Source organism: Convolutriloba macropyga, chromosome 12, assembly GCF_964194025.1.
Source record: "Convolutriloba macropyga chromosome 12, txConMacr16.3, whole genome shotgun sequence".
NCBI classification, from domain to species: Eukaryota; Metazoa; Xenacoelomorpha; order Acoela; family Convolutidae; genus Convolutriloba; species Convolutriloba macropyga.
This window is the reverse complement of record NC_134479.1, coordinates 51,101,774-51,118,039: the sequence shown is the minus strand read 5'-3', so window position 1 is coordinate 51,118,039 and position 16,266 is coordinate 51,101,774. Positions and strand designations below refer to the sequence as shown.

The window sequence follows — 16,266 nt, the reverse complement described above, 5'->3', positions numbered from 1 at the left end:
CACACACAACTGCAGACATCAACACACTCTAGCACAAACACATAGACATAAACACACAAAAACACACACATGTAGACACAAAAACACACTCAGAGAGAAATACACCAACAGTCAGACCAACACACATGCACAAATACGCACACATACACACACACACCCACACAAACTGGAACAAGCAAGCGCAGAGATAAACCCAAAAAACGCAAACACAAACACAGGCACCCATACAACAAACACACACAAAGACAGACATGCAGACACAAAGACACAGACACAGAGATATGCGCAAAAACTAAAAAAAAAACACATATAAGCACGCACAAACGTAGAAGCACACAGACACAGACTTACACGCACATATACAGAGAAAAATACAGAAACGCAAATACACACGCACAAGCAGGCACACAAATACCGAAAGCAATATATATGTGGATCGGACAGCATTGGGGTTGGGAACCTCATGTATTGAGATAGGGTACAGCCTAAGTTTCCTCATTTGGTTCCTTCTCCGTTTATTAGGATAGGCTATAGTTTTAGGGTCGTCTACTTGTGTTAGGAGAAGTAATAGCTGTAATGTATTAAAATTAACTATCAAATACTAAGATTAGGTCTAGCGGCCTACATCTAATAAGATTAGCTCCATTTTATTAAGCTTAAGTATAGTCGCTGCAATGTATTAGGATTAGGTATATCCAGCGCGTTGTTTTAGGATAGGGGATAGTTCTCTTGTTTTTAGATAGGTTTCCAAGTACTAGATCGCATGTAAAACTGCCATGTTTTAGGCATAGGTTCAAGATATTAAGAAAAACGCGCATGTATTTTGATTAGTTATAGCCGAGCTCTTGTTTTTGGGTTACGTATTAGAAAGTGTCCGTAAAAGGGCTATATATATATATATATATATATATAAATATATATTTATATATATATATATATATATATATATATAGAAACTATTGTATGTGATATAGTAGTATACAAGTGTTAGTTTAAAGCCCATTTTTGAGCTCCCCCTCCCAGTAGCTATATGTGAGCAGACTATCCAGGTTTTGGTCCACACCCAAATTGAGCTATGATCAGACCCAATCGAGCGCACACCCCTGTGTTCCCAGACCGAAATTACAGGGTCTGGAAAGGGGTTCGAGCGCACAATAGTCTGAACCATGGGCTGATTTCGGTTTGATCAGAGGTCAATTCGGTCTGGACGGTCTGATCATAGTCTTTATAGTCTGGATCATGGTCTGGGTTCGGTCTGATCAGAGGTCAATTCGGTCTGGAAGGTCTGATTACAGTCTTTGTAGTCTGGACCATGGTCTGGGTTCGGTCTGATCAGAGGTCAATTCGTTCTGGAAGGTCTGATTTCGAGTGCATTATTTTTTCAATTTTTTTTGTTTTTTTTTATTGAGGGATGTTGGCTCTGCCAAGAGGCAGCAATAAAGCAGCGTTCCGATCAGAGACTCATCTAAAGTCCGATGACTCTGATCAGAAACAAGCAGTCCAGCTGATCGCAAATGCCGGTTCCTTTAAGAGGAAATTTTGATTAATTGAAGACCACGACGTTTCTTGTGGAAAGCTGTCTAAGTTCATCCATTGAGTCGGAAATATGAGCTAAGGGGTATGGTAAATAAAGTTTTTTCTCAACAGTTGGGTTTCCTTTTCATTAGCAATATCTTCAGAACTGGCTTTTCCGTAGATGATTTTAATACTGCAAACACCAGTTTTTATGAAATGAATCTATTATAGCAAAATTAAGAGATTTGTTCATAACTAAAATCTTTCTCTGATCAGACTATATTGAGCGCACTTGAGTCTGATCATAGTCTGATTAAGTTCTGGGCAAAGGTCTGAAATTGAGTCTGGACCATGGTCTGAAGATGGTCTGATCATAGTCTGTTTATAGTCCGGACAGTGGTTTGAATTTGGGTCTTATCATAAGCGCACAATAGTCTGGAGTGGTCTGGGTTCGGTCTGATCAGAGGACATTTTGTTCTGGAAAGTCTGATCAGAGATCATTTTGGTCTGAATGGTCTGATCAGAGGTAACTTCGGTCTGGAAAGTCTGATCAGAGGTCATTTCAGTCTGCATAGTCTTATCCTAGCTCAATTTGGGTCTGGACCTAAACCTGGTTAGTTTTATAGGATATATTTACGTATAGGATATTTTTTAGGATATATTTACGTACACACAAGTTCCGCATTCCATGAAGTGGTCTGTTTATCAAGTTCCGCATTCCATGAAATGGTCTGTTTATCATTTTCATGAAGAGGTCTGTTTCATGTTAACAGGACTCACTGCTTGAGGCAAGGGACGGGGAAGTGTTGCATAAACAAAATATGCTGGGAAGCATCCACTTTACCTGAATTTTTGAGCTCTGTAAAAGATTCAATAAGATCATGAAGTGAGTTAATTGCCATGACAGACAAGTTTTCTTTTTTTTAAAACTCCCAAGCACCGTTTGTACAAGAATTCCTGACAATGCAATACAGCTGAAAACTTGAAGCGAAAATCTTTGTTGTTTAAGAATACGTCATTGTTTCTTTCTGGGAGCTGCGATAAAAAGTAACAAAATTCCCAAAAAGTCAAAGAAAACTTAGAAAAAATTTAAAAACATACGTATTTGAAGTTAGTCTACACCACTTAACATTCATTATGTAATTTGATGTCATTTGATTAGGTAATTCGATATATTAATTGATGTAGAGAACGACAGCAAGATCAAGAGGTTATGAAACCTACTTTTTTAGCCACCGCTATAACCTCCGTGAACAATTCGCAGCCCAAACCTCTGGTAATCAAAAAGTTTTTTATAAAAAAGAACAGTGAAAGCCAAAATTATGTTCTTTTCTTCGCATTAGTTGTTCTTATGATTGGAGCAGATTAAAAAATATTCCTGAATAAACTGATCTTGTCCTGAAGGAATAACAAATGCACGTGCAACTGCTCCCATAAAGCTGAAACAGGCAAGTTGATGGGTTAATTGGCCTTTGATAATCTGGTGATAAACTTCGTTAACAACATTGCGTCTTGTAAACAAGTCACATCCAAGAAATTTAAGGCGAACGTGAGCGTTGTTGGCATTCATGTAAAAAATTAGGTATTGCACGAATCAATCTCACTCTAAATTGTTCTGGAAGCAGTAGTTTTTCACTCTAGAATAAATCAATAGCTAAATTACAGTACCATGTGGTTCCATTTTTCACAAACTTCTATTTCTCGAACTGTATAGGAACTCCGATCATAAATGCTAGCCTCTTGTATAAATTCGTACTGTTTATCAGCCAAAATATCGTCATGATTTATTGTTCAATAGTCAAAAAAAGGTTGTGCCCGTATAGACCAGTTGAAATGTACACATGTTGATCGTTTGGGTACGCTCACAGTTGGAGAAGAGTGAGTATAATAATGCCAACGTGAGTAAGATTTTATATATCATCATCTGCGGAAGACATACCCATATCTGCTTTGCCATGCACCTCTTTTATCATGAGCTAATTAGACACTCTTCCCTTTTGAAACGCAACTTTCATTTGACGTTGGATATCTGTCAAATCAAGATAGATACTTCTATCCCTTATAAAATCAAAATCAATGCTGTTTACAACCAAAGAGGTACTGGGATACACTCCACGAATATGAGATGATTCAATTGGTTCCAAAACAGAAATTTTGTCAAAAATATTTTACGCACGAGTTTGCGAAGTGTCCATATCCGAAATTTGAATCCTTTGTTGATTTAGAGTTCATTTTAGATTTGCATCTTTTTCGTTCGACAGCGTCAACTGATTTTTGGAGGTGACCTACAAACATTATGACGCTTTTTTTCGGGCACATGACAGTTTGCGTAAAGTCCTCTTTCTAATATAAGCCGCGAGATTTAAAATTTTCTCACCCGTCAAAAAATCTCCAATTTTAGGAGCAGTCATTTCAATTACATGGGCACCCACTCTTTTTGCTGCTGAGCAACATATTGTCTCATTGACAGAATTGCTGTCCTCCCAAAAGTTTGGGCTAAATCCAATACCCCTTTGTGTAGCATTTTCAGGAAAAAAATTGTAAATCACTATCAGTAAGCATTTTTACAACTTTAAATCTAAAAAAGATCTTCTGAAGATTTTCTAAACATTAGTACTGCTCTTGTTACTCCAATAGAGTTAAGACGTATTTTGTCATCATAGGAGTCCCGGGTCCAGGAGCCAGAGTCTTACGCTGTGCTATCGTATATGTTTTTGTAGAAATTTTTTCAACTGTAGGTGTGGAATGTTTTGATGATTCATGTACTGTCCCGATGAAATGATTATTCCACTCTTAAACTTTGATATAAACGGAATACATCGGGAAAGAGCAGCTTTTGGATCACCCACATTATTTTACTCAAAAATATCACTATATATTTAAAATAATATATGTATATTTATATATATATATATATATATATATATATATATATATATATATATATATGTATTTATATATATACATATATACATATTGACATGTGTTTGTATGTGTACAGTGTCATGAGAGAATTTGGGAAAGTGTGAACCAGTACCAATTACGAAAACAACCATACAAGAAACTGCTTCTTCTCTAGCAAAGAGATGACAAAGATCCGCACTGTGAATGACAAATAAAGACTTCTCATTAGGAAGGCTCAAAAAATTTGCTGTAGATTTTTGCTAACGTGAGCCTTGGTTGGCGTTTTTCCATAAATTTTACGTTCCTGAACTTTTTTGTTCATTTCTTTTACAATATGAGAGGTTTTTTGGATACAGGCCTAGATTAAGTATGAAAGCATCCGATGCTTTTGTATCTTGTGGTGCTTCATTTAGATAGAATAATTTGCCATCCTCGACGTTTCGTTTGCAAGGCAGTTTTTGATAATGAAGCTGGAATTTTTTTGATTCGTTAGTTTGAAGTGGGAGATTTTTTTGGTGATATTGAATAGGGGTTTTTATTTCAAATTCACAAAAACATGAGTTTTACATATTTATATATATATATATATATATATATATATATATATATATAGCACTATGGCAATTTATAAACGTTATGGCATTTTTTAAATGTTGGCATATTTTGGCTAATTTGGAGCAAATTGGGTAATTGTTGAGGTAAACGTTTTTTATCGAGAAATAAAAGTAATGCATGCTGTTTTTGAACAATCTGTGCAAATTTAGAAAATATTGGATGAATTTAGTCAAAAGTGGGTCTAAAAAGAATATTATTTCTCAAAATTCGGTTGATATATTTTATTTTTTGAGGAACTGGGGAAGAAATTGGTTAAATTGTGAAGAGAAATCGATAGAGTTTTGGTTAAAAAAAATAGCGAATGTCACTACCTTGTGGTTGGATTGATAAAAGTTAACTAATATTGTCAAAATTTGGGGTTTTCATAAACAAAACTTGGGAGAAATTTTTTTGCGCTGTTTTTTAACAATTTTTCAGTTTTTGATCATTAAATGAAAAATATGTACAAACCTAAAAAGAATTGGGACATATTTAAAGAATTGGGGTAAATGTCCTGAAATTGTATGGAATTCTGATTAATAGGGTTTTTCACAAAATCGATAGCTATGATTTCTAAAAAATTGAGTTTTTACAGACAGATTGCAATAAAAACAGGAAAAAAGGATCAAAATCCGGATATAATTGAAAATTTGTTGACATGTTTTGGCCAATTATTCCGAAAAACTTGTGAAAAAGTAAAGAAAAACTATTTTGAGTATTTTCCGAACAATTTTCCTTAAATTGGGATGATATTGTATAAATTGTTTTAAAGTCTATAAAAAACGTAATTTTTGATTAAAACGGGTCAATTCGATAAAAAATTAATTGAACGTATTTCATTATTTCAGTGTTTCATAATTTCATTTGACGTATTTTAACATATGTTGAAGAAGTCAACTTCTGTTGTTTATACATAAGTACGCCCTGTTGCCGTATCTGTCTTCCTTGACTATGATTTTGTAACTTATAAGAATTTATAAACCATAATTGTATTAATTGGCCTGATAAATAATGATTGTTATCTTAAAAATCAAATTATTATTTAATTATTACAAGGAGGCTCGGTAACGTGCGTACGCGCATAATGTTCCGACCCCGCTCATCCACATTCCTGACTTAACTGGCTACCAAATGATGAAGAGATAGATAACTTTAAAAAACATACACATTGGTCAATAAACAACCAATGCAATACAATAATGCCACGCTAGAGGACCGATGAAAGCTGTTGATAAAGGGACTACTAGAAAGGGCAATAATAAAAATCAAACAACAAATATTATTTGCGACCAACACTCGATATCTATAATAAAAAAAATCATAACGAAATCAAACTTGCATCAGAAAAACCAAAACATAGCATTTTAACCTACGCTTAATTGAAAAAGACATGAGACCTGTCCCCAATGCGACTGGTTATCAGGTCGGAAAAAAGAAAATAGATGCGAAGTTCAAAAATACTTTTCCATTTTTGAAAACAAGTAATTTCGCGCTTATTAATGTAATTAGATATCAACTGAAAGCACTAAAACGTTCCTTTATATCTACATTGGAAGCAATTGAGACATGTCATTAGCCAATGTCTGAATAGGCAAAATTTCAGAGCCAATAGGATCAACGATTGTTGTTATAGTTTAAAAATAAACCAAAAATCCTCTGAAATGTACAAATATATAAAAAATCTAACAAATTATGTAATCTCGCATTAGCTGTAATGACAAAGTAGAGAAACAAATGTTTGAAACTAAAATTGCTATAAAGATTGAGTTATAGCTCAATGGAAACGGGTTAAGATCTGCTTACAGGGACTGATCTACAAATTGACTGAAAAACTAATATAAAAAAAGCTCAAACTCAAATTTATTTTGAAAATATTTTTTTCAAAACTCATAAATTAGAACTACAACAAAAAGCGATGGATTACGCTTCAATACCCAAGGCAGCCAATTGGGTCTATTAATAGTGAGACAAATCACGAGCCCAAAAAACAAATACATAAACAGGCCAAAACTTCAAACAATTTTACGACATGACACTGTTCAGGGCACTAAAATTAGAATATATTATCCGCCAGAACTCCAAAACATCTTTTTAGCTTCATCTTAACATTAAGAACGCTTCCTTATAAAAGGAGTGCTTAGACATGACAACAAAGAGAAAACCCAAAAATTTTGTGAAGTATAGAAATCTCAAAAACTTTTTATGAAAGTAAATGGTGGAAGCAACCAGTCACAACATATAACCGAGCTCGAAAAAGTGTTTGCATAAACAAAATTATTTGAGACATCTAATGAGTCAGATTGCGTTACGTGGTGACAAAAACAAAAGCAAAAAAAAAGAAGGATGAATTTTTTTTTTTAATTTTAAGTGAAGGTTCTTAAAACAAACAGCTGTAACTTGAAAGGTTTAAAAAGGTTGATTGATACGTCTCAGGGAAGCAATTAAAATCTATCCCAATCGGGAATATGGCGCACAACATCGAAAAAAAGACAAAATTAGGCAACATCAAGAAACCCACAGTATTGCGAGATAACTGTGTCTCCGCCCAAAAAAGCATAAATTAATCAAAAAAACCAATTAAAAGATCATGAAACAATTTTTTCCAACGTTGTGTATATTCCCGAAAAAGACTTCCTTTAATTGACTTGTCAAAAAATGATAATTTGACAAGGAAACAAAATGAACATAAAATATGCAATTATAATAAAAAAAGAAAAACTGAAATCGCGTAGTACCAAAATATAGAATAATTAGTTGAAAATAAAATTGTTACAAATAATAATTTGTAAATTTTAGGAAGCTGGTTTCCGCCTGTTTGTTTTCACTGAGTGTATGCCCCAAGTTTAGAGAAATATAATTAAATAGTGGCAAAGTTGAAATTCCACCAATTTTTTTCTGAAAACAAATATAATCAAAGTCATAACAGACATTAGATAACAACAGTAAAAATTGTCTAGGTTCGTTTTTACTTCCTGAAAACTAAATGGGGATTCTAAGATTTGGGACACTAAGTCCTTGGGCTACATAAAGTATAAGAAATGAAAGCAGAACGAAAGAAGTCCGTAAAATTTTTACAAAAACAATTTGTCAGAGCCATAAAAACCATTAGCTTAACTTTGAAGCCAGAACATAATCTTGTTGGATTTCGTTTATTGTAAATAGTATCAGCCTTGATTTGAAACTCTTTTCCGCAATTTACATAAAAAACTTTTACATGGCGGAAATACATCGAAAAAAAAAGTTGAAATCCGAAATTTTTTATCATAAGGATCCATAGTGAGATCAAGATCAGACCAGATGTTGCTGCTTGTATATCAGAACACTCAATTTTTGAAATGGTTACGAAATACATCATTTCTAAAACAACTTTTACAGTTTGTCAAAAATATAAAATGCATTATGTATAATTATTGAAATTAAAATTTCAAAAAGATTGACACAATCATAATTCCAGCAGACTCTCAAATTCAGGAAGAGCATAACGAGCTCTTTTTGAGCTAAAAAAGAATCTGGCGGCAAATTGAAGGTGTCTACGTCCAGCAAATCTAATGCAAGTGGGATAAAAAGCAAATTTGGTCCCACTTTTGGCGAAAAAGAGTCTGAATTTTGAAAAATTTAGCATAAATTCTAGCCAAAATACTCGAATCGAACAATTCATATACCCCTCTATCTTTAGAAAAAACCTATAACACTAAAAATAACAATTTTAACATATTTCAGCAAAATTGACGAAAATTCGGTCAAAATTGACGAAAATTTGGTCAAAATGTGAATAAAAATAGATGAAATAATTCTAATATTCACAGAACTTTAAACGCTGGACGCGCTTTTTAAAGATACCACTCACAACTCTCTACGATGAGTATGTCGATCGGCCAAAATTGACTGAACCAAAAAAACCCATTTGAGTGTATAGTTCCTCCCCCCTCAAGAGGGGTCGGAACAATAATCTGAAACATGAAGTTTAATTGGATCAGGGTTTGACACTTTAGAGATTATTTCATTTTATTCAATTGTAAAGTGCATTTTTTTCAGTAACAAAATCAATTGAACTGACCCTTTCTTCTCCAGAGATCAAAATTAAAGCGAACTCTCATCAGAATTAACTAGATCCTTTCACGACCATCGCACATTTTCCTGCTCAGCTAATTTTCTTTTTGACTTTCAGTATCATTCATGATTCTTATCCTGTAAAATTTTCTGATCAGAACTCATTCCCGTACGGAATATTAACTTGCTTAGATTACAAGAATAACTTGTAAGCAAAAACGGACAAATTGGTAGCAACAACAATCATATGTATGATCAATAATATTCTGTCAACCACCATCGCCAGAAATCGCCATCCTAAATCGTTATTTTCCCTCCTCTGTTGCAACAGTTCGTTATTGCCTCGAAAGTCATCCTCTTCGGGGTCGGATCCGAGTCCGTCATATTTATTGTTCTCAGATTGTCTCTTTGCCCCAAATGCCAAGAACTTGCTTGTAGGTTTGGCCTTGAATGGTTTCAATCCAATTATTCTCAATTTGTCTGATGCTAAAAATCTTCGGAAGCCTGGATTCATCCATTTGCGCCAACCATTTTGACTCAGACTCAGAACTGAAATCAAGTCAAGTTTTAAATTTTCGCTTGAAATTTAAATCATGATTACGTTTTCCAACTCGTAAGTTTGACCTTATCAGCCAAAATTTGAAGTTTTTGTAATTGTTGATAAATGTTTTTGATGTCAAGATTGACTAGCATATTAGATAATTGCTCAAATTTTCTTTTCAAGTCTTTTTAGGGTTTTTCAAGATATCTTCGAAAAGAGATCTTTTTCTTGAGATACCGGCAAGCTGTTTAAATCTTTGCAATATTTTTTGGCGATCTTGCTTGACCCTACTAGTTGTGTCATATTTCGTGCCATAATTGGACACCATATCGAAGTTCTCGTATTTTTTGTCATCTTTGTCATGTAAATATTTTTTGTAGAGTGACCATTATACTAATATGTAGAGGAAAAATTGCAAGTGAGTTCTGATGATAAAAAACTGAAGCTATGTAGGTCTGTTCTGGTGTTTTTTTCTTTTTTCTGGAAGGTGTTGTTGTGTAAATCGACCAGAGAGGACATAGGTATACCACTTCGAAAGTCAACTTGATAAAAGAGTGTTTGACAGATTATGGGTAAGAAAAAATAATACGAAGCAGGGAAAGATCGAAGCTGAAATTTCTGTCGTAGGTTTCCTCTGTAATTTGAGTATTAAAGTTCAAAGATATTTAACCTTGCTTTTCAACGAAAGAACCATTTTTCCTGTCGTTTTTTTCTGTTCACTTATAAGCAAATATTTATTTTTGATAGATTGCTTTTGAAAAGATTTCTGAAAATTGGATTTTTTGTGGTTGTCATGGAGGCTTCTAAATGATACCAACCATATCGGGATTGATTCACGGTGTACGTGAATTCTAAATCAGCAAAGTTTTAGTCAAGCTTATCTAGAAAAAAGTTAGATTTTTCTTCTTTTCGTTTCCTAGTAAGCGAAATTTAATTTCCACAAATAGTTTTTTCCGAGTTTTTTAATTTAAAAACTCGGTAAAATTTAATTTCCGAGTTTTTTTATCAGCAAGTGTGAGTTTCCTAATTGATCAAGTGGTTTCACCAAAGAAATCAAACTCTAGATCAGACATCCTCTGCGTGAATTGTGTCTAAAGTACCAATAATTTTCAGCCTTCGACACGGCTTGGCTATGAAAAAAAAATGTCTTTTCCTGTTTTTGTTTGCTTATAACGCTTATGAGCAAATCTTATATTAAAAAAAAGCAAAAGGCGATTTTCAATAATTTCAAGGATCTGCTCGAATTGATCTAGTTTTGGACTCACAGATACCCGAAATTTTTCAAGATTAAAACACCCAAAATATGTGGCCTAACTTGTATCCGTAAATGTTTGGTGTTTGTTCATAGAACATTTTAGACAGTTTGATTATGTCAAAAAATTTGATTTCAAAAATTGATTCCCTGGCATGCGGAGCGAGGATCAGTAAGAGACCATATCTGACGAACAAGGTTTTATCTTAAAATATTCATAAACAAGACTTAATAAAAAGTTTTTTTACGTAGCAAATGCTACACCTGATCTAGCGGAAGGTCAAAAGCATGAAAGTGTGTTTTAGACCGTGTTATGCAATTTAGTTTTACATGTTGTTCTATAACAGCGACAAAAATCAAAATTTGTTCAATTGTTTTTTAATTAAGAATTAGCCGTTACGATATTCCTTAACGAGAGTTTGCGCAAGTTTGGTCAATAGTGACACAAGTGTTTAGCTGCTATTCCGTCTCATTGTCACAGTTGTTGATATGATCAAAATTGGTCCACGTTTTTTATCCAGATTTCCACGACATATAAAAGCATGTTTCTTATACTTAATTGAGAGAACTCATAATTGTAGAACAGTTTCTCTCCATACTAATCTGGAGAAAATTAGCAACTTTTCAGCAAGTCTTATCTCGGTTCACGGTGTCACGGAGGTCTGAAAACTGGGTCTCAAGTAAAAACTAAATCAAGTATAGAGTGTGAAGCTAACTGATGATCGCTTTGGAAAATGAGATGCTCAAATCGAGGACAGTGGTTAGGTAATCCGCGAATTAGCGTGAAGCAATTCATACTCTTTTGTGATTGTTTTCCTGACGATTTTTTCTCCCAGCTATTGCCCTAATTAAAAGGGACATGTTTTAATTAGGGCAAAAGCTGGGAGAAAAAAAACGTGTTGCGAAGTAATGTCCTCGAAAGGCCACCAAAATCCTCAAAATTTAACTTTGCATGAGGATACCCTACCTTGTTAATTCAAACAAAAACGAATTTTAAAAATTAACTTATTATTTCACTTTGACATAGTGTTCCTTATGTAGTTATAGAAAAAACGGAATGAGAAAAAGCCACCACTTTTCCGTATTTACTAGCAGTAAAAATGAACAAAACTTGTTCAACCAAATAAATTTTCCCTAATGAAGAATTTTTTTTCCGAAACATATTATTTAAGGTTGTAAGAGCGAGTGATGATCACAACTAGTAGCTTTTTCATTATTACTGCTAAATAAAATCAGGTCTTTCTTTGATATAAGCAGATTTCCTAATTTTTATGCTTAACTTTTTTTTAAGCCGGTTATTCGAACTCTGAAGAAGTGTTCTTTCTCTGATCATTCTAACCCGCCCATCGTAATTTTTCTAGTTGTTATGGCACGATTAAAATATAAGGCTTCGAATTGAAAAATTATCGAATTTATTGGACCAATCTGACCTTGAACAATTTTGATTCATTATATATGAAAAAGCTGTTCTCTGAAGATCACACTTCTCTGAAAACCATCTGAACAAATTTCAACCGAATATCAACACCATCGCAAAGAATATCTGTTACAGTATAAATGATATTTGATTTGACACGATTATGGCAAAGAGCAACACAGCAAGGTATTGATGCGTGCCTCTGAAATTTTTACAGAATGTGGAAATACTTGTTATCAAAAGAGCTCTCCCCCAATGTTGTTTTTTTTATCATTCTGATTGGTCCGGGTAGCTGTAGAAATCACATATAAGAATGAATTTACGATTAAGGTAATCGAATGGCGTGTATACGTTTTAATCCTACTACGCTGTGGAGTATAGTAAAAACGTAAAAACTAAAAAATATTGACCAACTAACGTCAGAAGCATTGCTCTCGAACGACTAGTAGACTGTGAAAACCATTGAAGCTTGTTTTAGCGATGGGGGGGGGGTGGTTTCATGGAGTTGAGTATCTAAATTCAGGGGCTTCAAATGACGTCATTAGGGGTTTTTATATCCAACAAAATCTAAGAATAAAATTAAAATTTAAAAATTACACATATTTTACGGCAAACTTTTCAGTTGCAATTTCAAAGTGAACTGCCGGCAGTTGAGTTTAATTGTTGATTCTGAATGAGAGAGAAATTTAGATCATGCAAAAAGAAAAAAATAGCGTAATAAGAACTCCGAAAGTCAACATGATGAGGCAAAAAGTTTGCTTAGAATTAATAGCCGGTGGATTACCGGAATTCACCCGAAGAATCGTTCAATATAATTTCTGACAGAAAAATTAATTTCCTTATATAACTATTGGACATGTTTTTAAAAAACCAATAATTCGATTTTTCTTTTAGAGGTTTGGGGGAGCGCAGTTTGGGTGGGGGGGGGGGGGAGTAGTTGAAGGAGGTTTTAGGGAATATTTGGAAGAGGGCCAAGTGGTGAAGGGGGTGGTAAGGTGGGGCTGAGGTGTCTGTTGTTTGGATAAGTAGGAGGGATTTTTTTGAGAGGATAACTGCTCCAAACTGTCTTTTGACCTTGACCTTGAGCATTACGATTAGTTCCTAATTACTATGTATTAGTAACTAAGCTACAGTTAAAGTCCAATTTTCGAAAACAGGATTCACTGCCCTCAAGAGAGGTCAAAACAGTCTTTGGCCAAAATCTTTGGATTGCAAAAAACCTGTGTAATACCAATACTCGGCTTTGGGTCGGAAAAAGGCCAACAGGTTTACGATAGTTGCTTCAAACTTCATTTGAGAGCAATTAAAAAAAGCAATATTTTTTTTAAGAACTTCCTCACCTATGACAGATTCCAGACACATAATAGCCATGTGAAGAGTTACAAAACTGACAAAATAAAGCAAAAGTGGAAGATTGTTTGAGCTGGCAGGAAATATGTCGTTCATAGCAGATACAGCCACTATTTGAGCCAGCAAAATTGTGACCCCAAAGGAAAGTTTTTCCCCATCATCAGAGGGCAGAAAAAAGGCGAGTCCAGATAAAACGTATAGAACTGTGACTGGCGAGACAATTGTGATAAAATAATAGAGCGATTTCCTCCGAAAGTGAATTTGATAGTGCATTACAACATGGTTTCTCCTGCCTCGTCGAACTAACAACTCTTCAATGTTGACAATATCCCATTCGTCATTTGGTCGGTAAGAGTCGAGGGTGTAATTAGATTTGTCATATTCTTCTAAACAAAGGAAAAAGAATTACTATGTGTGTACGAGTACAACCCAGGTTGAGGTCCAGACCAAACTGGCTTCTGATGAGACCGTCCCAGACAAAAGCGACCTCTGATCAGACCGACCCAGACTGACGTGTCTTCTGAATAGGATATCGTGCGCTCGAAGCCCCATGTGCGCTTAAGGTGCGCTCGAAAACCTCCTCTGAGCAGATGATCAGACAATTGTGCGCTCGAAAGTCATCCCCTGATCATAATAGTGTGCGCTCGAAATAGCCTCTGACCAGATTGAAGTGCGCTCGAAATCACCTCTGATGAGACAAAAGTGCGCTCGAAATCACCTCTGATCAGACAAAAGTTCGCTCGAAATCACGTCTGATTAGAAAAAAAGTGCGCTCGAAGTTGCCTCTGTTTAGACTAAAGTGCGTTCAAATAGTCTGATCAGAGAATGATTTCGAACATGAAAAAATCTCTAAATATCGTTATAATATATTCATTTCACGAAAATCGATGCTATCAATCTTATATTCCAATAACGAAAAGCTAATTGTAAATGTATTGCTAGTGAAAATAAAACCAAAAAAAAGTGCCAAAAAATTTATTGAGTATTTACGTTTTTAACTGAATGAAAGAACTTAGACAGCTTTGCATAAAAACCTCATGATCTATTTTGATCCAAAATTTTTTCTTGAGCCTAATGATGATTAAACCGCTATTTTCGTCACTTTCGGATCAGTACCTCAAAGCGTGATAGGAAAGCCACAAGCAAGTACTCCACTTTGTGTAGGAACGTCCTTTGGGAGTGAGACTTTTGTAAAAAGAGATTTTTCACTAAAAATTGCTTAAAGTTTTAAATCCCGACGTTTTTCCTCTATTTCCCGATTGTTCTTCTACTTTTCTTCCAGTTTTATTCTCACCTCCAAAAGTCTTAAGCTCAAAAGTCTTTACTTTCCGCCCAGTTTTATCCTTCATCTTCAAAAGTCTTAAGCTCAATTTAAAGTCTTCCTGCCTCAAGTTCGCAATACAGCGCGGGCCGAAATTAGCCAGTTAAGTGCACTTCTCTCTGAAGCACGAAGCATTGCACAGAAACATCACAAGATGAACAAGACTTCGTTCAAGTCAAAAACAAACGAAAACGAACCCGAAATTATCATAATACCAATTCAGAAACAATCAGACCAGTGATAATAACGATTAATCCGAGACCAACACAAGTTCTTTTTAATCGTTTGATGAGAAATAACTTCCCTCAACTCAAAATCAATTGCATCAGAGAACTTTCAAACAACAATGACTTCTTTATCCAACCCGAAGACTAAACCACAAGAGAATGTCTGATGAACGCCTCAAATCTTCAACTTGTCTTTCCAAACGTTTCTATCAACGCAAGAAACACTCTGACAAAAGCCAGTTTTGTAATTGTAAATGTTCATCAGAGCATACAAAAAACGAAGTGAAGGAAGAACTTCTCAACAACAATGCTATGAATGTGATCAAGGTGCTTCGGATAACTAGCAGGGCCACCGAAAAACCAACAAAACTGATTCGCGTAATAACTGATTCCTCAAACCATTTAACAGCCGCAGTCAAACATGGCGTTAAAATACGCTGGGTGCTCCACGGCTGCGAACCAAGTAAAGAACCACCTCAGGTTAAACAATGCTTCAAATGTCAAAAGTTTGGTCATTCAGCAAGCGATTGTAAAGACGAATTGAGATGTCTACGATGTGCCGGCAAACACACTGTGAAAAGTTGCAATGAATTGAAAGAACGAGCAAAATGTGCAAACAGTGGTGGCTCACACGCAACAGTGTATTGAGGCTGTCCCGCATATCAGAACGCTGTGACTGAAGCAAATAAACAGAAACAAGAAACAAAAAACTCAAGTGCGGTTACAACGAAAGATACTCAGAACACTCAGTCATTAACCACTACAAAAATTACAGTTCTAGTAGCTGAAGTTCTGAGTAAAATAAGAAATAGTCTCAATACGATGTCCTATAGCGACATTATCAGCGTCGTTAGCAACAGTGCCTCCAGAGTGCTAACGGAAGAATAGCTGGATAAGATATTCACGATAACATCAAGAAGGCAATTCTAATGCAAACTGTTAACACAAACATGATTCAATCTAACAGCCAACAAATTCTTCAAAATGGACCACATTAAAATTTTACATGGGAACTGTCGTGGCTTAGAAAACGAAATTCATGAGTTGTTCTTGTTTCTGACGAAAGAAAACATCGACATTGCCTGTTTAAATGAA

General features: G+C 34.8%; 1 protein-coding gene across 1 annotated transcript in view; it reads right to left on the bottom strand.

Annotated features, from left to right (window-relative positions):
* Window positions 1-9,221: 9,221 nt before the first annotated feature.
* LOC142350764 (acetylcholine receptor subunit beta-type unc-29-like) overlaps window positions 9,222-16,266 on the bottom strand; it is a 33,441-nt gene continuing 26,396 nt past the window's right edge. The window contains exons 4-5 of the mRNA XM_075402718.1: window positions 13,614-14,009; window positions 9,222-9,612 (exon numbers count right to left, since the gene is read on the bottom strand). Coding sequence (XP_075258833.1) covers window positions 9,257-9,612; window positions 13,614-14,009 — 752 coding nt within the window. The 3' untranslated portion in view covers window positions 9,222-9,256. The remainder of the gene's footprint in view (window positions 9,613-13,613; window positions 14,010-16,266) is intronic.